Source organism: Anser cygnoides, chromosome 15 (assembly GCF_040182565.1).
Source record: "Anser cygnoides isolate HZ-2024a breed goose chromosome 15, Taihu_goose_T2T_genome, whole genome shotgun sequence".
Lineage (NCBI taxonomy): Eukaryota > Metazoa > Chordata > Aves > Anseriformes > Anatidae > Anser > Anser cygnoides.
This window is the reverse complement of record NC_089887.1, coordinates 6,272,791-6,298,177: the sequence shown is the minus strand read 5'-3', so window position 1 is coordinate 6,298,177 and position 25,387 is coordinate 6,272,791. Positions and strand designations below refer to the sequence as shown.

General features: G+C 45.7%; 3 protein-coding genes across 24 annotated transcripts in view; 2 read left to right on the top strand and 1 right to left on the bottom strand.

Annotated features, from left to right (window-relative positions):
- Positions 1 to 5,051, top strand: part of SUN1 (Sad1 and UNC84 domain containing 1) — a 30,883-nt gene extending 25,832 nt beyond the window's left edge. For all 16 annotated transcript variants that reach the window (XM_048062261.2, XM_048062217.2, XM_013177103.3 and 13 more), the window contains 5 exons: positions 442 to 526; positions 1,081 to 1,196; positions 1,878 to 2,045; positions 2,779 to 2,871; positions 3,291 to 5,051. In XM_048062261.2, coding sequence (XP_047918218.1) covers positions 442 to 526; positions 1,081 to 1,196; positions 1,878 to 2,045; positions 2,779 to 2,871; positions 3,291 to 3,404 — 576 coding nt within the window. In that variant the 3' untranslated portion in view covers positions 3,405 to 5,051. The remainder of the gene's footprint in view (positions 1 to 441; positions 527 to 1,080; positions 1,197 to 1,877; positions 2,046 to 2,778; positions 2,872 to 3,290) is intronic.
- A 523-nt stretch (positions 5,052 to 5,574) lies between these two features.
- Positions 5,575 to 17,130, top strand: GET4 (guided entry of tail-anchored proteins factor 4). 3 transcript variants are annotated; one of them, XM_048063709.2, is made up of 9 exons: positions 5,575 to 5,773; positions 9,017 to 9,095; positions 9,520 to 9,601; positions 10,583 to 10,732; positions 12,438 to 12,531; positions 14,374 to 14,514; positions 14,598 to 14,673; positions 15,084 to 15,156; positions 15,793 to 17,130. In XM_048063709.2, the coding sequence occupies exons 1-9, from the start codon at positions 5,619 to 5,621 to the stop codon at positions 15,879 to 15,881; spliced, it is 939 nt and encodes a 312-aa protein (XP_047919666.1). In that variant the 5' UTR covers positions 5,575 to 5,618; the 3' UTR covers positions 15,882 to 17,130. The 3 variants fall into 3 exon arrangements, with proteins under 3 accessions (XP_047919666.1, XP_047919655.1, XP_013032573.1); XM_048063698.2 differs by having other exon boundaries at positions 12,393 to 12,531; XM_013177119.3 differs by lacking the exon at positions 5,575 to 5,773 and adding an exon at positions 6,029 to 6,411 and having other exon boundaries at positions 12,393 to 12,531.
- A 1,430-nt stretch (positions 17,131 to 18,560) lies between these two features.
- ADAP1 (ArfGAP with dual PH domains 1) overlaps positions 18,561 to 25,387 on the bottom strand; it is a 70,657-nt gene continuing 63,830 nt past the window's right edge. For all 5 annotated transcript variants that reach the window (XM_048063642.2, XM_066977472.1, XM_066977471.1 and 2 more), the window contains 5 exons: positions 22,449 to 22,532; positions 21,921 to 21,983; positions 21,453 to 21,524; positions 20,920 to 21,148; positions 18,561 to 20,558 (listed from right to left, as the gene is read on the bottom strand). In XM_048063642.2, the coding sequence (XP_047919599.1) occupies positions 20,530 to 20,558; positions 20,920 to 21,148; positions 21,453 to 21,524; positions 21,921 to 21,983; positions 22,449 to 22,532 (477 nt within the window). In that variant the 3' untranslated portion in view covers positions 18,561 to 20,529. The remainder of the gene's footprint in view (positions 20,559 to 20,919; positions 21,149 to 21,452; positions 21,525 to 21,920; positions 21,984 to 22,448; positions 22,533 to 25,387) is intronic.

Here is a 25,387-nt window from a genome sequence, read left to right as displayed (position 1 = left end):
CAGTATAAGTGGTAGTGATTTTAAGAGATGCCTGAAAGATAAACTGAAATGGGGAGAACTACAGAAAATGGTGTGAGTGAATTCTTACAGCACTTCTTGTTGCCATTGTGAATGTGCTTTTTTTCCCCCAAAGTATGCTATCTCAAAAACTGAAAAACTTCCAAAGTACAAAAAGAAAAAGCTTAATGATTTGGGAAGGTGGGGGAGGAATGCAAATTCTGAAGAAAATATCAGTCAAGATACAGTATAAACTTGTTTTAAGCCAGATAGCCAAGCATTTAAAAATAGCTCTTATGTTGACAGAGGCCTTTGAAAGACTTGTGATGAAGTACATCTCAAACTTAGGTTTGCAGCTTCACAGATGTGTGGGTATATATATCAATTTTTCTATCACTTGATATTAAAACATTTCTTTCCATTCTATTCTGTGTCCATCTGTAGCAAGCACAGATTATTGTAAACAATGCACTGAAACTCTACTCTCAAGACAAGACTGGTATGGTGGATTTTGCCTTAGAATCTGGAGGTAAATAGTAGAGGAAATAGTATAAATAACATGAGTAGTAAAAATAGTGTTTGCTAAAAATCTTAAAATGAGGGCTAAAGGTTAGAGCATCCTTGTGTATCACCAAATGGTCAGACTACTGCAGTCTGTGCATATTTTTTACAGGGTCATATACCAGCCACCTACTTTATCACAGTCGAAAACAGGTGACTCCCTGTGTACGCATGGACTGGGGTAGAATAACTTCTAAACGTGTGTAACTGGGTAGTTGAGAACCATGGATCCATACGTGTGGGACATACACATCATTGAACTCACTATGGAAAATACATGCTCTTTCAGCCCTCTAAAACTAAAAACCTTTCACATTTTCTTAAACTAACATTGCATTTGATAGAAGCACTGCATTGGAAAACTGGAAAATTATTAGACCAACAATACCTCTAATAGTTCAGATTTTTTGTAGGAAAAAAATGATATATTCATTAAGCTACATACAAATCTCTGCCTTCACAAAATAAGCCTTTAGGAAGGAATAAAGAATTATTTCTGCTAACTTGATTTTCTTTTTTGAGGTGGCAGCATTCTGGGTACTCGCTGCTCTGAAACCTTTGAGACCAAAACAGCATTAATTAGCCTCTTTGGAATTCCTTTATGGTACTTCTCTCAGTCTCCCAGAGCGGTGATTCAGGTAATTAAAGGCCAAGTAAACAAATTCAGCAACATTATCTTGCATTGAGTGGTCTGAGTTGTTTTTCGGATGCTGGATATTTGCCTGTAATACACTGGGGGCAGTGGGAGACAGGGATATTTTGAACTTGATTTCTGGGAGTGGGATTCTTCTTGAAGTTTGATGGCATTGCCTAAGTCCTGCTTTGGCAAAACTAAGGTTCTTATAGCAGGCTTGAGTGGTGTATCAGACTTCAGTGAAGCGTAAGCACTGGGAAGATTCCTGTAAAAATAAATAAATAAAATAAATAAATAAAAATAATAATAATCTCAGGCTGGCTTTTTGGGACATTGGCGGTGGTTCAACTGGGTATGCTGTCTTCCTGAAGAGTGCAACTAAAACTTTACAGTCCATATCTTCCATTTTCTGTAGCATGAAATTACATAGTCCAGCTAACACAATGAAGTGTCATGTTGTTTGTCCTTCAGAGGCAGGATTGGACTTGTAATTAGAATCAAAGTTGTGAATTTGACTTCAATTTCTACCAAATAGCAAGTGGCAGGACATAATCTATCTTTTTAAGACTGTTCCTAATGATTCAGAATTCATTACAAAAAAATAACAAAATTCTTGTGGTTGTTCTTGTATTGTCGTGTTCTGTCCCCACCCTCCTGCCTCCTTGCCCTGAAATCTGTTGTCTAGCCGGACGTGTATCCAGGAAACTGCTGGGCTTTCAAGGGATCGGAGGGGTATCTTGTAGTTAGACTTTCCATGAAGATCTACCCAACTGCCTTTACGATGGAACACATACCAAAAACACTTTCACCATCAGGAAATATCACCAGTGCTCCTAGGAACTTTTCAGTATATGTAAGTCTCTCTAAACTTAAGTGATGTTTGTAAACGTAAAGGATATTTGTGATGTATATCTTGACAAATAAACAGCTTGAGAGAGAACAGCTAAGAAGAGAAACTGATGTTTGTCATTGCTCTTAAAATTGCTTATATTCTTGATGAGCTTTGAGGTGTAGAAATAAGTGCTAAAACTAATTTGGGGGGAGTTGTATTTGTTTTGTCTTACTTGAGTAGCAAGTTTCTTTGGAGGGAGATGATGATTTTAATGATGTATATAGTTCTTTCATACACCTTCATCTGTCCTCCCCTCCCCAATTCTAGCTCTTCACTTTATTTATGATACATCTTAAATCTTTTTTTAATAGATCTATCTTAGGCTATACAACTGCAGTAATAAGTCATCTGCAAACATCTGATTCTTGACTTCTGTCTTGTTTATAACTATGATGCTCTCTCATTCTTGTTTGTCCTGAACACTTGATATTTTACACTGCAGTAGTGGTTCTGCTGTAGAAATTAAGGGGGTTGACTGTGAAAACTTGAAAACATAGCACAGGTATTAGCAGTGTAGAAAACTCCAATGTGCAGCCATTCCTGAACCAGCACTAAGTTGCACAGGAAACATTCTGTTCCTAGTTTGATAGACTTCTGGGTGCAGCTTGTTGATAATCAGTAATGTAGATAGGCTTTTAGCTTTTGCTTCCTTTAAAATTGAAATTAAAACAAAATCTTTGTCTTATTGCTACAGGGTTTAGATGATGAATATCAGGAAGAAGGTGTACTTCTAGGACAGTATGTCTACGATCAAGAAGGAGAGCCACTGCAGATGTTTCCAGTGATGGTGAGCCTGGGTGATGGGATTTAATTTGTCAGGCAAGGTAGTACCCAATGACCAGTGAAGAAAAGGGCCCCATTCTCTGTGCACTGTAAAAACAGAGGTAGAAAGTATCTGCTTGTCTACATCAATATGTGGTCTGAGTAGATGAGAAGGGAGGAAAAGTTTGTGCCATCTGGACACAAATGTTGTGAAGATGATAAACTTACAAAGAGATGGTAAACTTACTTCACACTTCTGACTCCATTAATAAACAAGTAGTTGCAAGGCAAGGAAAGATTTGTTTGGTTTTTTTTAAGTGGTATAAAGTTCCCAAGGCATAATTTAATTAATAAAAGCTGTTAGTTGCAGGAAGCAGCTTCAGTTGTACTTGTTCATCCTAGAAACCTAACTCTGTTTTGTGTGTTTGCTTTTTCCTTCTCTAGGAGAAAAGTAACAATGTATTCCAAATAGTGGAACTGAGAATTCTCTCTAACTGGGGACATGCCGAATATACATGTCTTTATCGGTTCAGAGTGCATGGGAAACCTGCCGAATAATCTACACTACAGCTTGGGTTGCTTTATTGTACATTTTGTTCTCAATTTGTATATACCGGAAAGCCTAGAACACTGGAATCTTTAAAGGACGAGGATGCAAGATATATACTACGGAATTACCAATCCTCTGATAAAGGCAGAAGACTGTCAGCAGAACTGTATAAAATAAAATTTATTTGCTCTCATGCTCAGCTTGTAATAGCCAGTTAGCTTCATATTTTTGTGTCCATGCTGAGAGAAATAATGCATGCAAACTACTCTGGTTCTTAAAGCGCAGTTAGCAAACAGGTGATATACCTATTTTATTACGAATGAATGTATAGGGTTTTTAAAAAGAATAAAAACCACACTTTTCTGCAACTAGGATCTTTTTTTTTAATTCAGGACTCAACTGCATATTTGTTAGCTTGGCACTGTAAGACAAATAACGTAGTACACTTTGAACACCGACTGCGGCTAAAGGTGTCCTTCAGTTGACCTTTTTTGTCCTTCTACGGGATCCAAAAGGGCTTATTCAATAAATCTTGACTGCTTAACAAATATTACTATCAGGGAAAGTTAACGCAACCAAAACTAGTTTAAACACCAGCGACTGAGAATGCTTTACTGCAACTTGTGGCCATGAATTGTTCTAAAAGTCAGGGATAACTTCTTAAAGCTACTTTAAGGGTTTTTACCATGGCAACTTGGTTAGTTTAACTGCTGTATACTGTTTACTAAGCAATTTAGGAGGCTTATCAGCTCTTGTACGAGCAGCACATCCATCAAGGCTGATTTGGAACTAACCCTAGAGAAGGAAAATCTTAATTTGTGAAAAAATACCTTTGTAACAATTCCTTAATCTGGTTTATTTTATAGTCAGTAAATGTTGTGCTGTGATAATGCAGGATGTGGAAAATACTACTGAAGTAGAGCTTGTTATTTAACCTGTACAAGACAGAGTTATGCTCAGTGCTGCTCAGTACTGCTGTATTGGAATCTATGGGATATATGGGTGTTCTTGAGATCCTCCCCTGAAACTGAAGAAGATGAGTGGTGTCTCAGTCTCAGGCCATTTCTATGTAGAAGGTGTTGAGACTGCTTTAGGGCCGGCCTCCTTTGGGATTGCTACTTTTGAAGATCCTTTTCAGAAAAGACTCCTAAACTGCACTTGTGTGCAGAATTTTTATCGTGCTCTTACAACGCATTTTATAGTTACCTGTGAACTGTTAACACTGAACTGCTGACTGGTTTTCTGAATAGAGCTATGTATATTGCACAACAGTCCTCGAATGTTTAAAGTCTCTGGGTGAAGAACTTTTTTTTTTTCACTCGAGCTAGAGACAGAACCTATGGCCTATGCAGAGGAGTTAGATTACATATGTACAGGTGTTTTCATATTCTATGTTACATATTTAAAATTAGAATTATCCTGTATAAATTGAAATTAGGTAGCTAGGGTGGGAATATTTTGAATAACACTAACTTATTTTTAAAAAAGCAAGATAGGACTTTGTGCAATGTATTTTTGTAAATGCTTTTCAAATCGTCTGTTACTTTGCTGCCTCCAAAACTGACAAGATGCTATTGAAATGTTTAAATAAAGAGTTTTAATTTTTGAAAGTGCATGTAATATTTGAAATAAGAAATAAAGATTCTTTTTCTGTATTTTCCATGACCCATTGAAGTAGCTAACGAGAACAGATAAGCCTGAACAAGGCTGAATGAGCCACGAGGCTGAGAGACCTTTTGCCCTTCCCTGTGAGGGGCAGTGGGATACCCTGATGGCTTTAGCCTTATAATTACAGGAACTGCAGGAGGGATGTGTACACGTTAGGCAGCACGGGCACGCTAGGGTGAATGTGTAGTGAGTCACTACAGCATTTCTGGCGGACAAGGCTGGAGCGGGGAGGTTCTGGCAGCTGAAAGAAACTCTAAAAATGCCCAAAAAGCAGGCATTTGAGGGCAGCCTATCCCGCAGTACCTCACTTTCCCTATGCCCCCTGCCTTTCCTGCCCCAGCCCCCCCTTCCCCTGCCCTTCCCCGCCCCTTGGAGCCCAGAGCCAGCCCCGCCTCGCCCCGCCCTCTGGCGCCGCTCCGCGCAGGCGCGCCTTTTGACCCTCGCCGGCCGCCGTCGCAGTGGGCGGAAGCCGGGCAACCGAGGCGCGACGCCGCTCCGGGCGTGCGCGCGCATGCGCCCTCCCTTCCCCTCACCCCCCCGCCTCCTCCGCGTCGATGGCGGCGGCGATTATGGCGGCGGAGCAGGAAGCCGCGAAAGGCGGCGGCAGGAACCGCGGCGGCGTGCAGCGTGTGGAGGGCAAGCTGCGCGCCAGCGTCGAGAAGGGCGACTACTACGAGGCGCACCAGATGTACCGCACGCTCTTCTTCAGGTACGGCCCGGCCCGCCCTGCCCCTCCCCCGCCCGGCCTTCCAGAGCCTTCCCACGCACCCTACCCTGCTGCCGCCCGCCGCGCCCACGCCGCCTCCGCATTGGTCAGAGCCGCTGCCTGTCTCCGCTTCCTGCCCTCTCATTGGTCCGCGGGAGGGGCGGAGAGGGGCGGGCAGGCGTGTGGCAGGGTAGGCTGAGAGGCCTGACGGGGCCCGGCCCGCGCTGAGGGGCAGCGGCGCCGCTGGGCTGGGGGGCCCTGAGGGGGCGCTGAGGGAGCCGAGGGGCGCTGAGGGGCCCGGCCCCGCCGGCCTGGGCACCGGGAGTGCCCTGAACAAGCAGCGGGGCCGCGGGGCTCCGCCAGTCACCTCTGACAGAGTTTAGTTAAAGAGTGTCCCCGTCAGCGCGGTGGTTGTGTTCACAGCCGTGACCGAGGGGAGCAGGCCTGAGCGCTTATTCCGAAATATCACCTATTATGTCGCGAGAAACCTGATGTAAAACATTTTATGGTTATTTGCTGTTCACATCCATGGCGAGTTGCTGCGGGCGCTCTCCTTCTCGTTAAATGTAAGGCAGAGCCTTGCTTCCAGGGACAGGGGATAAGCGTCCCTCGCGGCGGCTTCCTCGGCCGGCCCAGCTGTGGTAAGCAGGGCAGGGAGGGCGGGGGCGGCCAGGTCTGGCAGCCCCCCCGTGTCACAGCCCCTCGGAGCCCCTCGCAGCGGGAATGGGACAGGCCTGCGGGTGTCCTCACAGCCACAGAGCTCTGTGGGGACAGAGTCCTCGCTGTGTCATCAGAAGTGTCAGAGTGCATCGGCCACCCACGCTGCCAGCATATGGGTGCTGAGTGGCCTGCCCTGCTGCCCGTACTCAGCACCATTAAATTAAGGCAGTTGTGTTCTGTGGTACCCTTCTGGAGGGGTCAGCGAGGGCACCGTCAAAGTCTTAAGACTTAAATTGCGTTGGAGACTAAATCTAAGACAAAGCGGGGCCTGTTTCATAGGAGGGATTATGCGATGCGGTGGCTGCAGTGGCGGGAGATGGCTTGGCTCAGCAGGTCACTTCTCATCCAGTGTGCTCAGTGTATTAGCTCACATGCTTTGCTTAAGCCTCGCTGAATTAATTTGGAATCAAAGTTCCGGCCTTTTCCATTTTAAATGCAGGAGAAAGGAGGTACCCATTTAAATGAAAAGGTGGTATTTGCGTAGCTAGGAAGGCATTTCCTTCCAGGCAAAAAGATGTAATGGGACTGTGGAACTTGTTGGGAAAGTCACTGAGGCCAGGAAGGAGTCCAGATAGTCTCGTCTGTCCTGTGTAAAACGTGTGTTACATGTAAAGTTTTCTCGAAAGACATTAACACAGAGTGGGGCGATCGCAGCTGCGGAATTGGAATTGGGATACCCCGTGCTTACTCACCGTAAACAAACCCAGCCAGTAAAATACCAGTCCGCTCTGTCATGAACTGCAAGTTAAACTTGAAATCCTGACTCGGTTCCAAAAGTCATAAGCCAAGATGTGTTTGAGGCTGGCAGGGTGTTACTCTTTGGTTCTAAATGCCATTTAGATCGACATAATGAATATTTATTAAAAGTTCTTTGTGATAAAAGTTCTTTCAAAAAATCCCAGCACTTTTAAAAAGTATATGTATTTTAAAAGTTAATGTATTTTATATTGTAAAACTGTTTACAGTTTCTTTTAGTATTGGCTGTAACAAGTCCCAGATTAGGAGCTCTCAAATAGCTCTGGGAATCTACTGAAATTGAGTTTGTGGAAGTGGGATCCAGAGTGAGATTTGTGAGTCAAAACCTATAAGCAAACGTGGATGTAAGGCCAGCTGTAGAAGCGGTGGAGCCACCGAGCTGCTTGCCTGATGTGGGAAGCACTCGCTGTGGTGATCACAAATCTGAACTGCTGCGGGTGCTCGCTCAGGCAGCCCCACTGTCACGCCATCCGTGCTGACCGTGTTGCTCACCCGTTTGGACAGAAGACCTGGGTGGTTTGCGAGGTGGTGAGCAGGGCGGGAGGACTCTGCCTCCTCCCTCGCTCACTGTCAGATCCGATTTTACCAGTAGGACTTGTTCCTGGGAATGTCACCCTGTGACAGGAACCTCACGTGCAGCACGAGGGCGTTGGGGAGCTACCGAGCGCTCCGTTTCCCTGCAGGCAGTGTCCCCCTTGCCCCCCGCTGCTCCTCGCCTGCCTCACCCCGTCACGCTGCAGGATGGGGCCCTGCAGCCGCGGCGCTGCCCTGGCCCTCAGGAGCAGGAGGGGTGAAGCAGGGGCCCAGCACCATCGGCTGTTGGGACAGAGCAAGAGCTGCAGGTGCTGAAGCAGTGCGGTAGAATTGGTGCCGTATCTTTTTGACCTGAGCACACTGCCTGCTGTTACTGACTAGTCAGGAAACGTGCTTTTTGAGAGGCAGCTGGGAACAATGAAAATTGGGAGCTACGTCTGCTGCCACTCCTTAACCGCTTTTATAGGAAATGCCGAATTTCGGATCCAGAGATGTGACTGTCCAAGACCTTTAGTTGCCCGTAGTGGTGATGTGCAGGACGCTGTAATCACCGCGCCATGTTAACAGGTTGCTGTTCTCGATGTAACCGTTGGGACCAAATTCTGTCCTGCTTCATTTCTTGGTTAACTGCCAGGTGAGGAAGGCAGAAGCTGCAGCAGGTGCATCCCGAAGCATTGCATTTAAGAGAACTCTGTCATGTGTTGCATGGTAAATCTTGCTGGCCACTCTCGTCTTTCTGGAGACCACCAGAGGGACCGGCTACGTTGGTTCAGCAGAGGGTCAGCGTGTGGCTGGTGTCCCCTTGCTGGCGGCAGAAGTGGCGGTCAGAGGGGTAGAAGGGCAGGAAGCAGACCTTGGGGAGGAGGCTGGAGTCACTTTGTATTCCTTACGCTGTCCCTGTGCCTGCTTTCCTTTTAGTACAAGCTGTGGTGCCACAGTCTGATCAGCGCAGTTTAATGCCTTGACATCTTTTGCCTAGGTGAACTTCTGGGATTGTTTGTTCTTTGCTTCAGCCCAAATCAGTTTGGGAGCTCGGTTTTTGTTCTCACGCTATTTGCTCGTATTCCATCTAGTCACAAGCAGAAACCAAATCTAGCAGCAATTAAAGGAACGTCATTATTGAAACTAATCAGATTTAAAAATGAATGTCTTGCTGCCTTTGTTTTAAATTTCAGTGCTCTTTAATCCTTTAAATGCAATTCATTTAAGCATACTCCACTTTGGTGTTGTTTTCAGGTATATGTCACAAGGAAAACATCCAGAAGCGAGAGAGTTAATGTATTCAGGGGCTCTGCTGTTCTTCAGCCACAACCAGGTATGTCAGTGTTCTTGCGTGGGGGTCGGGAGGGGTTATTCAAAGTTTTTATGGGATGAGCACTGAATCCTCAGTGGCAAATGTTTGGGGTAATTGCTTGGTGATCTTTGGCTTTGTCTCTTTGTTGAGCTGTTCTCCACAAAGAAGGATTATATCCAAGCTGGGACACAAAGTAGAAGTGTTTGTGAGCGTCCAAACATGATCTTAACCACGTTTGTTTTGCTTTCCTGAAGGCTTCTCTTAGACGCCATTGAGTTACTGCAAATTTTTGTAAGGGAGGATTGAAATTTCATATCTGCCTTAGCTGTAGCTGCTGATAAAAATATAATATGCCTCTGACAAAATTCTGTGGGAGGAACAAAACTTTTCTTGATGTTTTCTTTACTGATACATTCATTACTACTGGTATGTGTCTATTTTGTAGCAAAACAGTGCTGCTGATCTGTCCATGCTGGTTTTGGAGTCTTTGGAGAAATCGGATGCAAAAGTAACAGAAGACCTTTTAGGTAAGGTGACCTTTGCTCTTTCTGTGGTGCTGTTTAGATATGTTTTCACCTCACAGCGACTGTTAAGTCTTGAAACCTGTGATCCTTTTTATGTGTCATCCCACATGGCTAGGGAGTGGAAATGAACTGAGCAGGTGCAATGAATGAACTGAGGGAAAAATTTACTAGAGAATAATGGGTTCCTGATAACTGACAATGCCGTGAGCAAGGGGACATGCTTAGAATAAACATCACTGTCTTACGGCATCCTCCTTTCTGCAATGCGAGGGTAGTGTTCTGTCTGCACAGTCACTCATGTCTCCAGGGCTTTGGTGGATGGCACTTGCCCACCCTGGCAGTGTGGTGGTGTGCGCAGTGAATCAGCCCTTCACAAAGAAATTTTTCTTCTCTGACTCTGAGATTTGGTAAGCAGAGAGTTCAGGGAGACCTTAAAATCTGTGTGGCCAGACTATTGCTGCTGCATGGGCAAACCGCTCCTCTTAACAACTGTGGATAGAGACGGAAGGGACAGAGGCTGCTCTTTGCTCCCTTAGATGAACTCTAACATTTTTGTATCCCACCTCAGACTTCTGGTGGTCCTTTTCTAAACTACAGACTGTCCCTCGCAGCTGCCCAGTCAGTGGCAAGCACTCCTGTAACCTGAAGTCTGTCCTCCTCTTTGGGATTGAGTGGTGCTCTGGGATGCCCTGTCCCAAACCACGAGGCAGGGGAGCTGTCACCAGCTCTCTGCAAGGCCCAGCTTTTGGCAGTGGAGGGATCATTGCTGGCTGGTAGATGTGGGATTGACGTGATGTATGCGATGTATTTGCTCAAGTTCAGTGTCAAGGTTTTAGTTTTAAGATGTCTTACAGAGACTGAGAAGGGAGCTTGCAGACGCAATAGCACCGTATCTTAAAGTGTTGTACGTTAGGGATGCTCTAGAAGCAGCAGATCGTCCTATTTCTATTAATGCTAAATATTTGTGAATGTTATTGCTTCTAGAAAACTTGGCTAAATTGTTTAGTTTAATGGATCCAAACTCTCCTGAAAGAGTGGCTTTTGTATCCAGAGCCCTGAAGTGGTCTAGCGGAGGATCAGGAAAACTCGGACATCCCAAATTACACCAATTACTAGCAATTACCCTCTGGAAAGGTAAGCGAAATTAAACTTTTTTGTGCGTGTTTTGTTTTGAAAACGTTCAAAATATGATACTGTAGGAGACCTACTTTGGAAATAGTCTACAGAAGCTGAGATGACAATGATTTCTGCTCTTAACCTGATTTTTGCAATAACTTCAGTTTAATGTTACTAACAGTAAGAATCAGGCCTGTGGCTCTATGTTAGTGCAAAGTCCCAAACACAGCTGCTGGCAAAGCTCTCTGTCAGAGGAAGGCTGATCCTTTGGACATTGAGGTAGTTTGATTAAGAGTCATTAGAAGCAAAATCGTTGGGGAGCAAGGCTGTTCTGTTGTTTTGTTTTGAAATCCTGGATAAACCTGAGAAAGATAAAAATACAGCACACAACACAGTCTTTGGATCTGCAGTTAGGTACTGTGGAGATGTTGAACAGCAGGCTTGTTTCAGGCATTTCTGAATGAATGCTGTTGTATTTGATTTATTTGGGATTGTCAAATGGGATGTCAAATAAGCTAACATGCACTAAATAATTATTTTAGTTGCAGTTGATAATCAGTTTTTAAAATCTTTTGTTCAAAACATACAAAGGTGAATGAGAACAGTTGTGTAAATGCCATCTCTTCACTGGTTTCCTGTGAATTAAAGACAGTGCAAGCTGGTAGTTCACTTACTTTAAATTTTCCCGTAGCTGTAATTGGTGATCATGGTTTCGCGTAATAGTCCTGATCCAATGGTCACCATTGCAGCTTTGTGTGCAGCCTTTTTGTGTGCCATATGAAACCCTGTAGGTGTTCTCGTGGGACTGATGTTGGTTTCTGATGCCTGCTGCCAGCCAGAAAGAGAAGATCTTCCTCAGAGTATTAAAAGTTAGAAGCTGAGATGTGATTAGGATAAGAAACGGTTGCATCCTGAAAGTAAAAAATCCCCATTTCGTAGGTGTCTGCTTGCCGTTCTTTTGAAGATCAAAGTGCACATTTTCTTAGTCTCTAGTTTTTGGGATCCATTAGAAATGCTGAGAGCTTTAAAGCAAAGCTTTACATTCCAGAAATGAGAAGCTTTCCAGTTTTGATTTGTCATCACATTGGTTTTGCATGATACTTAGCTTCAAGTTAAGTTCTAACAAACCATTTCCATTTCTTGCACCTTTTTTTCTGCATAATTGCTGTTCTCTTCAGCACATGGAAGCAGTTTTAATTTTGGTACCAAGAGTGGGCTAAGCTAAAAATAGGAGATGCCTTCTTTCTGTGCACTTAGAAGGAAGGATGCTGAAGATGCAGCATCCTTGGTGCACAAGCTCTGATACAGAGTTGCTGTATTTCTTTCCTAAGTGCTGCTGACAGCACGTGAAATGTCTGCGTGCCGTTGGACAAAAGGCTGTGACCACAGCTCAAGCTGTTTGTCCCAGCGGTAGCCGGGCTTTGTGGTGGCATTGCATGAACTGTATTTTAATAGCACTTACCTCAATGCATTTAGGATAGCGCATTTATTACCCCCTTTATAAATTGTCTGTAATTTATGTAGGAAAAACTCCGCTGTCTTTTTCCTAGTTGTCTTGTTTCCACACCTTGTGTGTAGCTCTCTTTCTAGCTGTCACGTGCAAGCCTAACAAATGTGTTTTTGTGTTCAGCTGTGATGAACTGATTTCTTAAAAGCCATTTTCTTTTTCCTTTTGTAGAGCAAAACTATAGTGAATCTCGGTATCACTTCTTGCACTCCACAGATGGCGAAGGCTGTGCAAATATGCTAGTAGAATACTCCTCGTCCAGAGGCTATCGCAGTGAGGTGGACATGTTTGTAGCACAGGCAGTCCTACAGTAGGTGTTACATTTTTTTAACTGTTTTGCTGAGATGACACTGTGTTTGAGGCCAGTCTGATTAATCACGAGAACTGTAGGCTAACCGGGCATCTTTTCCAAAGCAGCTGTGAAACTGGCCAGAGGTTCCAAAACTCGCTTTGTGTGGTAACAATAAAAAAACCGTCTCAACACTGGCGTGTTGAAGGGGTGAAAGGGGGGGAAATGTATGAAGGTCCAAGCTTTCAGTGTAATCTGTTTGACCCTGAAAGCACAAGTCTTTCTTTGTGTTTACACTACTTTATGCCTAGTTAGGACTTATCCTAGGTGGTCTTACCAAGGCTGGCACTAAGCGGGCTCTGTATTTACATTTAGCACGGTGCTTGCTCTCAGCCTCGTTGTCCTGAGATAATTAACGTTGGGTCACCCTGGTTTATGAGCAGCATAAACCGATGGCTTAACAGAGTTGCTGGTGGCTTTCATTTACTTTAAGCATTTATTTTGTAGGAGGTGGGAATGCAAGCTATTACGTGCCTTTGCAGAGCTCATGCACAACGAAGGCTGACAAAGCCAATTTTACTGAGTTTAATCAGTTGATGGCTTTCTTCAGTCAGGGAAAGCAGCTCACGGAGGAGTCTGAGGAGGAGGTGGAGACAGGACTGCAGCAGGGAGTCAGGAGAGAGTAGGTGTCGGGGGAGAGGGAGGAGGTGAGAGCAAGTCTGTCTCATTTGGCAGCCTTCAGCTGTCACGCAGATCTGTCCTGCTTTCCATAGCTGGTTGCTATAGATTGCAGCGATGTTGAGTGGCAGAAAATCCTTTATATAGGTCCACCGTATGCAGAACTCAAACAATTTTATGTGTCTTGGGGGGGGGAAGGAAGAAATTCTGGGGAGAGGTTATGGGTAAGGGATTGTTTTTTCAGCGTTTAGACAGAAGCACTGCTACATCCTTTACTGGCCTATATCTCAAATACCATACTAAATCCTCTTACATAGCAGTTTATAGTCTAATGAAAATAATTGCAGTTCCTTGCTCAGCAGTAAGTCGCAAGAGCCCTATGCCCTGCACATCTGAGGGTACAGACTTGGAGCCTCTGACCAAGACTGAGACTGCCCGTGGCAGCCTTCCAAGTGCTTGCTGACAACGTTTGTCCCAGATAAAGTCTCTAAGGCCTCTGGGACTTGCAGAGATTGCCAGTTAAATTAACTGGACTGAGGAAAGATCTGATCAGTCTGGGAAATCAATCTGTTAACTCGTGACAAATGGCTGAGGAAGCCAAAGTGTAGCTTTAGTATGAAACTTAGAGGTGTGTATTAAACCCATCAGCGTTCCTGATGCCGTGTTAGTTTGAGTTAGCACTAAGGGAATGACTGGGTTATCGGACACTGACAGATAGGTAATGAAAGGAGATGTGTTTGGGAGAGGATGGGGCCAGAGAGAGGTCTTTAACTAGGTTTTTACCTCAGCATCGTAAACTCTGGAATAGTAAATGTGATGTCATGTTTAATTTGAATCGTGCAGTAGCCAGTCTTTACGTGTTTTGATTTAATTGATGCTGTCTTTCAGACACCTGTGCTGTATAAAATCTGTTTAGATCTTGGTTAAACTCATTCTATTAATATTTAATGTCAGTTCCCCTTGTAACCGACTTACTCCACCATGTAGTTTAGTAGCAATTTTCCCCTTCCTCAGTTGATTTCCAAACAGTTGCCAAAGTTGTGCATTTGTACAAGTGAGCCTGAGAAGGCTTCCATGCACAAATAAAGTAGAAATTGTTGAATGCGTGGCTTTCCTTTTCTTTCTGCAGGTGAAATTTCTTTCCCTTTTATTTTTAACTTTCCCTGTTCTGTTTTCCTTTTGCAGATTTCTCTGCTTAAAAAATAAGACCAGCGCATCAGTTGTTTTTACAACATACACACAGAAACACCCTTCAATAGAAAAGGGGCCTCCCTTTGTTCAACCACTGCTAAACTTCATCTGGTTCCTGTTACTGGCCGTCGACGGGTACAGTCTGATTTCTCTCACTTTCTTCTTAGTTTCCTTTTCAGTGGTTACAGAGATTACATTTTTGGTTGTTTCCTTTCTAGGGGAAAACTAACAGTATTTACAGTATTGTGTGAACAGTATCAACCGTCACTGAAAAGAGATCCCATGTATAATGAGGTGAGTTACCAGTGACTGCAAGCAGGATTTAACCTGCAGCATTAAAGAGCAGCTGTCGCCTGCGCCGTGACTTTGCAAACCACGCAGGTCACAGCTTACATAATCTGGCTGAGACAGCCACCAAAGGGCACTGGCTTTAAGCATTGCCTCTGAGTAGTGAGATGCTGGTAGAACGTCATACAGCGCTTGTTTTATATTTGAAGAGCGTGTTTTAGGAGTGCAAATGGAAAGCCATGCATGTGTAGTGCACGACGTTTTAATTTTCCTTGATGCCTTATTTCAGTAGAGGTTTTGAATACAGCTTGTAGATAGACGTCAGTGCGCTAGCTCATGTGGTACGAGCGCTGCCCGTGGCGTTTCCACCTGTAAATGAGGTACCTGACTTTGTTCTCCACCTTGTGTCGTTTCAGTACCTAGATAGAATAGGACAGCTTTTCTTCGGTGTGCCGCCCAAGCAGACATCGTCCTACGGAGGATTACTAGGTAAGGTGTATGTCAGCAGCTGTTTATACAGACAGCCAGGCTTTTCGGAGCTGTGCCTTACATAAAACAGGTGTGCTGGAAACAGATAATATATTCTAACTGATAAATTGTTTTTTCATAGCCTGTAGATGCAATCACTGCTATAGAATACATGATTAATTGTCACATGTGAAATTAATTTGGTGATGCTGTTAGACTTTTCCTCTTTGAGAAGAGGAGAAGCATGTAAATGGTGTTACAGTTAGTGTCTGATGCTCTGGTAAAACTTCCGAATGTAAAGGAAAATCTTATTTGTGTTCAGGCTTTATTTCCTCAGACTTCAGTAGCTGATTTTCCTAAAGTACAGTCTGTGGTTTTGGTAGAGCTCTAATCAGTGCTGATGTAAAACAGATGCTCCCAGAGCATTCATTCATGAAATGCTGAAACTAATACAGACTTTCTACAAGAAATTATAAGGAATTGAGAAAGCATACTGCTTTGGGTATTCTTTTTCCAGTGTACAGTCTACAAGAAGAAATGCTATCAAAATGCAGCTTCCCAAATCAACTAATTACTAATGGAAACTATTTTACAATTAAAGCTTTTGAGATGAGAATGTAAAACGGGCAAGGTTGACTGTCCTGTATTTTATTCTAGGAAATCTTTTAAACAGTCTGATGGGAACTGGAGAAGATGATGACACAGAAGATGGTCAGGAAGATAGCAGTCCTATCGAACTCGACTGAATATTTTTGTCATTGGGTGCCGTGTAAATCTGATGATTCGATGACTCCAAAGACAGTTTTGGAATTGAATCCTGCAGTTGTTTCTTGGTGCCTAAAAGGGCTCCTCCGGTCTTTTAGAAATGGTTGCTGAAATGTTTATAATGTTCGGTCTATATTATTTATGTAAAAAATAAGAAAGAAACCAACAAAAAAGTAGCCAAGAGAACCAATCGGAGCAATTGTTAGCAGGTTTCCGATACAGCGGCTGGTGACTTTGATTAAACTATAGTCTTCTACGGTTTCTGATGCAGTATTCCCTTTTGCACAATAGATCAATAAAGCATAAACATGGGTCTTCTACTTCACGGCCTGCCCAATACCATCTCTGTTACAGGAAAGCCTCCTTGACCTCTGCCACCTCTGAGGACCATCTTGAGAGGCAGGGTGAGTTACTGAGTAATTTATTTGTGAGGCTGGTGCCAAAAGTACTGCGAGTTGAGCCAAGCAGTATAATACGAGCTGCACATCCAAGAGACACTGATCCCAGGAACTCGCTCCCACTGCAGCGAGTAGCAGACACGCCAGTCATGCTGCCTTCCAGGCTGCCTCGGAGCTGGCGCTGGCTGAGCCCACGCGTGTGTTTAGCTGATACGTTCTGAAAAGCACAAGATTGAATTGCTCTTGAGTAAAAGCCGAGCAGTGGCACCCAGGTGGTTGGCTTCCACGTGGATCTCGCTTGCCTAGGTATAAAAATTTGGCATCCAAAATGCCTCCTCTGACTCCTGGCTCTCCTCCTTTGGAACAGATTCTTTTTCAGTGTAAGTTCACCACCATAAGTAAAAGCGAATTGCCACAAACTGTGTATGTATTTGACCTGCAGCTACATGTAAAGAAAAGGGATACTGCAGAACTTTTGGTTCTTATGATATATTTATTTTTCTTGGGTGATTGATTCATTTAACACTTCATGTAAAAAGAATAAATCAATAAATAATGGAGTAACTTCAACCCCAATGGTAGGCATAGCAATTCTACATCTCCTCCTCTTTGATGCAGCACAGCGGATGTCAGTGGTACAGCGAATGGATGAAATGGGGAAACGCTTTATTTTTTCATGATGAAAATAAGAAGGCTTAGATTAATAAACAGCAATCATGCATGGGGGAGGGAGGGATTAATACAAATTTATTGACTGTAAGAAAAAAAAAAAAGGCATTGAAAGGCAGACTGTGTTAATTGTGAAGTCTCAAATAAACACTTTATACCAGGATCTGCGGTACTGCTGCTTTCTGAGAGTTTTGCAAGCAGAGATCTTACTTTCCTTGCTGTTTCGCCCCTGCCCTGCATTTGACTGTGGGTCCCATGGATCTCAGCGCTGCAGCTTTATTTCTTTGCAGTAAAGGCATCATTTGGGGCAGGAATTGTCTGTGACAGGCGCAGATTGCTTTGGTTTGCAACCTTTGCTCCTGCTCAGCAATGTCTGCACGCAGTCATTCTTTTGCCTTAAGTCCGGACCAAGTGTGGTGATGCCCCTGCCCTGACTGGGGACTATCTAGCCCATGCAAGGGATGCTGCTAGGGAAATTTAATAAATGCTCTCAGACAGAGCAGGGAAGAGCCCAGCAAAGCCAGGTTATTTCATTGCTGCCGGCGCCTGGGCGCGGCTCAAGGTGTCCATGGGTGTCCAGCAGCAGTGGCCACATACGTGGCCCTAAGTGACTTTTATATATACATATATATGCATATATTTTATATATATACATGTACATAATACACAATTTAGACAGCCTTCTGTGTATATAATTTATAATTAAATAATTGTCATAAGACTTATAATACCCATTATATGAGTCAATTTTACACACACACCCACACACACCCTTACTTATTGTCATACATACATGATATTTCTAGCTCCCTAAAACCACAAACAGCCTGTCCTGGCTTTTCCCTATTTCTAACGTGCCTTACTTTTTGAGAGAAAAAAAAATTATAAATACCACACTTTTTTGTAAATTACACATACGCGCACATAGAGCGCTATGTATGTGTGCATATGTTTCTATGCACTATACTTAGTTTGAATTACATAGAACAATACGTTTATAAATTTTATATAATTATAAAATAAACACCCAGGTGCATGCTTTTTGTTAAAAATTAATAAATCTAGTTATAAAAAGGCTATAGCACCAGCTATAGATGAACAGGCAACGTATGTATGTACACGTGTGAGATATTTATATATTTGTAAATTAAATTAGATTTCTATAAACGTATATTTTAATAGATGCATAAAGCCATGCATGCATATGTTCTTACAAACTATTTTAATATATATATACATACACACAAAAAATCTATTTTGCACACAGCATCCTATAGCATGAAGTGGGGTTTATATTTGTGTGCCTGTGTGGGTTCTATGAAAGATATTTTATGTGTGTATGCATACATAAAGATGTATCATGGCTAACTCTGCAGTACAGCTCTGTACACACACGGACGCTGTGTTACATAACACGCTTATTTCACACATCCACCCACCCCCAGCCCACTCCTCGGGCAGCCCCAGGGGGCCGCGTGGTGCTGTGGGTGCCCAGCGCTCTACCAGCACCCTTCACACCTCGCCTCACCGGGGTTTTGGTTTGGTTTTAAGCCCCCGTCTTACCTCTCCCGCAGAGCCAGCACGACACTGCCACCCGTCTGACATCATAATTTATTGGTGCGAATGACATTTAGTACCACAGTTGTCTTACCAGTGACATAACAAACGTACACAGCCCGTGAGATGGGTTCGGTTACAAACACCAACGTAAGGAACGCGTCGGACAGATCAGTGTCTCGGTCTGTTACTCAATGGATGCAGAAAAACATTTTTTCAGGTAAAAATTCAGCATGTTCTGTGCAGGTCCCAGCCCAACCGCCACAAACGCGTCGCCCCCCGCCCGCATCAGTTACAGTGCTCAAAACATCGCTGAAATGTCACTTCAAGCAGCTTTTTTATCTTTCAGAAAAAAAAACTAACCAAAAAAAATATCAAGGGATGAATTGGGGGAAAAAAGTGCAACAACCAGTTTGCAGAAGCACCGTGTCAGCAGCCAGCAGGGCTGAAGGGAGGCACCTGCCCTCGCACTGGGCACAATCCAGCCCAAAGCTCAACCCCAACCAACCCGGCCCCAAAAAGACAGCGACAGCCCGGCTGGGGGGCAAGAAGCCTCTGTTGGAAACTAGCCCAGAGACAGCATCGCCACCACTTAGGAGGCGTGGCACTCACCCACACCCAATTTATTTATAGTTTACCTCTACGACAGCGGGAGGATCAGTCATTTAGCAACATTTACATGCCACAAGACCACGCAAGCCAAACTTGGGCTCCATTTCCACCCGAGCTGCCCAGGAGGCGCATGCCCAGTGTCCCCGCAGCACCTCCAGCCTGGACCACACACAGGCACGGCCCCCGCTGCCTCTCTGCCGGGGCCATGCCCACATGGACACCGTGAGGAAGCGGCCACGGTGATACCGGTGGTGGCTTCCAGAGGACAGGTGGGCTCAGCTGGGAAGGGCAGCACTCCCCTGTCCCTTTTGGGGAAGCAGGAGGAGTTTCACCTTGGCACAAACGGGGATGGAAGGGTGGAAGCGGCCGGGGCTCTGCATGGAAAGTACTGTCCGTGGGGAGGAACGCGGGGACAAACTTACTACCAGGAGTTGATTTAAGATGCTCTGAGCTCTGGCACTTCTTCGTGTTTTAAGGGTCTGGAGGATGTGGGCGAGCAGGATGCACAACTCTGCCTTCTCACACGGTTTGGTCACCTCCAAACTCCCCTGCCAATGAACGGCTGCAGCTTCCTGCATTTAAAGACAATGTTTTCTCTCCTTCATGTCTTTAGGGTCATGCTTCGCATCCCGTTAGGATGTCAGCATCTCAGGGACTCGCAGTCTCCCCTGGTAAATGGCTGGCAGGGAGCTGGGTCAGCAGGAGGAGCGGGCGGACGCCTGTAGCAGCAGCGGGACCAAGGCTGACCCAGACGAAGCCCTCTGATGAGGCTGGGCCTTGGCTGAGCTCTGCCACCAGAGCAGGCAGCTCAGCCCTGGGGCCGCATCTCCCACAGAACTGAAGCAGCACTGAGCCACAGGGGAAGAAAAGCAGCTTACCACCAACCCCGCCACCCAGCAGCGCCTCAGAGAGGGTGTCTGAGTGGGCAGGAGGGAAGGAGCACATCCTCTTGTCCCCCAAAACAGTCACCACTTGCCGCAAGGAACCCTTTTGGGTTTTTGCACTGGCCACGGACCACATTGTCCACAGAAAGCCCCGCACCCATGAGATGTGCCACCAAGACTCTTCGTCACCCCATGGTGGGGCACCCCTTCCAGCCAGGAAGGTCCTCGAGGCAGGTACCTGCTGCAGGAGACACCCAAATCGGCTGCACGTGGACACGAGGTGCAGGGGGGAGCCATGGAAACAAATTTCGGGTTGAATCAGCATCTCTCACATTTCGCTGCTGCCCTTCTTGGCTTCCAACATGATCAAGTGAATGATGAAGGGAAAGGGAAGTATTATTATTATTATTACTGTTATTATTATTAATAATTATTTTTAACATTTCAAATAAAACCATGTTGTGTTGTAAACAGAAGCTCATTCCTCAGGTCTGACCAGCCAGTCCCATCTAAGGTTTATGCTTGAAATGGGCTTCCACTGAAACAACAACAGAAAAAACAAACAGAGAAAACAAAGTTAAAGCCAGGAGCACCATGAGCACAAGCCCAGCTCTGTGGGCAGACCTTGTGCTGCTGATGCTCTTCAGGTCTAATTATCCTCATAACTGGGTGACCGATTGTCCTTACAGTACTGTGGACATCACCACAGGGTGAGGAGGAGGGAAGCAGCAGGACACCATCCTCCTCCTCCAAAAGTGAGCCTCGCAGAGGCTGCTCACACTACGTGCAAGGGAGCCCCCACAGTCATTGCATCCCTGACCCCTCTCCATCCACCCCGCCCTCTAACAAATGGGAAATAAACGGGACGAGGCTGTTCTCCAGACCTCGTGAACACACACCTGCGTATTCCTGAGGCAGCATCGGCCTGCTTATAACCTTCTGGAAGGTGGTGATCCACTCCAGCTGGTCGTCCTCTGTCTCACAGGCGAAGAGGAATTTCCTGTCCGGGGTGACGATGGTGATGCCGTGCTGCCAGTGATTTCCCTGCGTGGATGGCGGGAGCCCTTCCAGAACTTTGTAGCTGTTTTCCTTGCTCCCAATAAACACCTCCCCTCTTGCAAAGGCATCCTAGAAGACAGTGGAGCAGTGAGGCAGGATGCAGATGAAAATCCATCTCATGGGCTTGCTCTGCACATGGCCAGAAGTGCAAAGTGCAGCAGCCAAGCACCAAAACACCGGTGGCCCCATGGAGCTCCCCACCAGCAGCACCCAGGACTTGGGACCTGCCCCCCCAGCCCCCCCACCAGGAATGCATAATCCAGGTGCAGAAAAATCTGCAGTTGGTGAGGGTTGCTCAAGCATTTTGGTGAGTGCCAGCCTGGGCTTTACTGCAGATGATGCCCTGCAGACAGCCCAGGCTCCTTCGTCTTACCAGGGGATCTTTGAAATACATGAGCCTTCGGTCATCCATGGTGAACCACCGCTTCTTGAATCCTTCTGTTTGCTGAAGAGTCAAGAAGCGACAGATTACACACCAAAATAAGCAGCACCTTTCTCACTGGGCACGACCCAGGGCACTGGGGTTGTGTCGGGCAGCTTGGAGGACCCAGGAGGGCTGGGGCAGTTTCAGAAAGGCAGTTTCTGGGGCCAGATGCACCAGGCGGGCTTGCAGAAATGGCCAGCAATCAGGGAAATGAGGTGGGCTGGTCTGTGGTACTTTTGGATTTTTTAACCTCTGCTTCCAAACCAAAAGCGTGGGGGTGAAATGCTTATTAACGTGATTACAGTGTTATGGCTTCACCTCTCCAGTGAGGGTGAGTGTCCCACCAGCAGACCTCTCTCCACCCGGTACAGAGAAAGCCTTGGTTTTGGGGGTATTGCAGAAACATTTATACCCTACCTTTGGCCCCGTTTTCTCCATGTATCCTTCCTTCAGGTAGTTTCTAGAAAGCTTTGGCACCAGCTGGAACAACCCAAACAGGAGAGAAAGAAGAACCAGGCATCAGCTGGGGGGGGAATCAGGCAGCCATAGGGGTTCCTGGATGGGGGCAAGCCCCCACCTAAGCCCACCCAACCCCTCTGCCACCAGATCCCACGGGAACCCAAACCTTCTCACTGACCACTGGACAGAACAGCAACTCTATTAAAGCTTCTGGAGAAGGGGGTGGGTTTATTTGTTGGTTTTTGTTGGCAATTCTACGCAAATGAGCCAGCCACCTGTACCACAGCAGCCCAGTAAGGCTCCCTCCTTTCAGTTTTTAGTATTTACCCCGTAGAACTTTTTGTCTGAAAATGGTCTGAAGTCTCTTGCACCAAAATAATGGTAAATGTACAGCACACATTGAAGGATGGAGCACTCCCAAGATTTCCTGCTTTTTAACAAGATTATAAAAATGAGTAAGGAAAAAAAACATGCAGGAAAACTCACATCAGCGTCGCTGGCTCCAGGGAACGCCACTTGTAAGTAATGAAAACGTGCTGCCCGAATGGCATTGAACCAATCCACGATTTCCTAATAACGAGAAAGGAAAAGAACAGCAAGTCATGTAGTCTGCACGTAACGAAATAATGTGATCCTGCTTCATTTCAGCTCTCCCAGCACTTTGTCCCAAGTGACAAGAGTGGAGTTTAGTGGCAGCCCTCAAAAAAAAGAAAAAGAAAAAAAAACATAAAACATAAAAGAGAGGATAAAGCTGCAGTGAGAGGCTCATGGCAGCAATAACCCTGCTTCCAGCCACAGCAGCCTGGGCTCACCCAGCGGAGCAGGGGAGCTGCTTGCAGGGCAGCCTCACACAGAGGGGCTGCAGCAAACGGGTGAAGGCCGGGGAGCAGCTAGCTGCTCTCCTGGGCTTCACAGCCTGCATGGGGCACCCAGTGAGCACCCAGGGTTTTTCTGCAGAGGCTTGTGCTCCCTGCCCCATGGACAGCACAGTGAGGTGCCCAGGCAGTACGCAGGATGAGCCATCACCTCTGAGCAAACTACCTCCATAATCTGCAATGGACATCACCCTTTATGTGCCATAGCCACTGCCCAAGCATCATTTTTCTGTAAAAGATGCTTGCAGGGCTCAGAAAACTGGTAGCACTTCTCATCCTAGCTCCCCATCTGCTTAAGTAGTGCTTGTGGGAGGCGGAAGGTCAGCAGAGGAAAACCCAGCTGGCGGCTTGAAATGAGATTTCAGGTGAGTCAGGAGCCACCGCTTAGGATTAGTGGAGCCCAAAGCACCGGGGAGCTCCAGGACGAGGAGCAGGACATGCAGGGGGTGCTTGGTGGCCCCAACCCCTCCTCCTGGTGCACAAAGAGCTGGTGAAGCCCACTGTGGATATGCTGAGCCCAGCAGCGAGCCTGATCCTGGGAACATGTTTTTTTACCCCCGTTGCACCCCGTTTGCTTGCAGGTCCAAAGCGATCCTGACACCACCGCAGCCCGCTCCCCATCACCATTCCCATCCTTCTGAATGCAGAGCATGTGAGGAAACTTTTAATGCCTGAATCCTCCCCAGATTTGGAGGCCGTAACAATATAGTTCTGTATTTTGCTAAAAGAGTGACCAAATATCTCCTTAACCTTGTACTGCAGACCACTGGTCATATCCTTGAGACCTCTATGGAAAAGCACAATGATATTGAAGTCCCAGCTCAATTCCCAGACACTGTGGCACTTCTTCCTTTCCATGGAAAACATCTCCTTCCATTCTTTTCCCCTCCAAAATAGTTGTGGTTATGAAGGAGACGGATGCACTGGCTGTTATTAACACGCGTGAAGTGTTCTGTGAGCCAGGCATGATCCTAAGATAACCAACCTTCTAGGTGAGGTTGCTGTAGTGTAGGAAATACCGTAACCAAGTAGAAGTCAGCCTTTGGTAAGATGTAAATTTTTACATACTTTAAAATGATTGAGGGGGGGGGGGGGGGAGGCTCTTATTTGTAATTTTGAATATCTCAGTTTTAAGGAGTTGAACTTGAGGTATCTTAAAAATGATTTAATGTAGCAAATAGCCATCCTCTAAAAGTGCCGATGTTCTGCTTTGGCTTGTAACCTATTTCAAGTTGAAAGGGGAAAAAACATAACAGGACATACACAAACAGCATTTTGGAAAACTCTGACCTACTTGTCTGAGGTTTTACTTAACTTATCACTTGCTTTTCTACCTTAAGCAGCTAAGCAGACCCCAGATAGCAGCACAAAGAGGATCGGCAGAAGGAACTGGCTCCTCAAGTTAATGATGACCATAACAGGCTAGAGGTAACGAAAAATAAGCTGTAATTTTAAAACGGTGATATTTCATACAATCACCAGTTGCATGGCTACTGGATGTCCTGCCTGAGGGTCGCCTCCTTGACTGGGATGTGAGGTAGGGTTTCACCCTGCAGAAAAGCAGAGGATGAAACTCTCACGGACTTCAGACAATCGATCGTTTCTTAGAGCATGAATCACCCATTGCTACACCACCTTTCTTTACACAAGCCTCTACCTGTGTCTGCAAAGCCAGGAGGCTCACTTGCTAAAGGTTTTCTGCATTTATAATCATGAACACCACCACAGATTTGGTGAGGATATATCTGATGTACAAGAACAACTTTAAACTGCTCGGTGGTTTTGGACAGGAAAGTGTTGTCTCATGAGCTCGTTAGTAGAGATTCCTTTAACTGATTTACGTCTCAGAGCAAGCACAGAAAACAAACTACTGGCAGTACCTTTGCAGATGGCTCTTGCAGGCTCTCAGCTTCTTCCTGATTTGCTGCCAGTGCCACTGCAGACCCCACCTCACAGGCCTGATGGTGCCACCTGGGTGTCCCTCCAGTCTCTGTCCCTGAGTTACCTGCACTGCCAATGCGATCTCAGACTGGACAAAAATACAACTTCTCATTGTTCCTCCTGCTCATCAGTCCCTGGAGCTCGAGCAACAAACTCCTACTGTTGCTGACTGATCCCCCATGCCGTCTCTGCCCGTCCTGAAAGCCCCTGGTGTGGCTCAGCAGCATCGGGGAAGAGCACTCAGATGATTTGACCAGAGAAGATTGAAAGATACCGATCTGCACCCTGAAGGGTGCCCTTCCCTGGAGATCCAGCCCACCTCTGAGGATGCTAAGGATGACGATAACTTCAGGGATGGCAGCAGCACACAGCAGCTTTCTGAGCTGCTCCTGTGATGGCTTCCAAAAGTCCTGCAGAGGGAGCTTCAGCCCCAGACAGGAGCTCAGTGCGGTGGGAAATCAGCTTCTGCAGATTTTCTACGAGCCACAGCGTGCCTGGAGCCCTGCCAGCCTGCCTGCCTTCAACCATCAGAGCAGGTCCTGATGGTACGGTGTGCGAGAGCTGTAACTCAAACCCCACTGCTCTCCTCTCCTGCACCTCCCTGCCTCC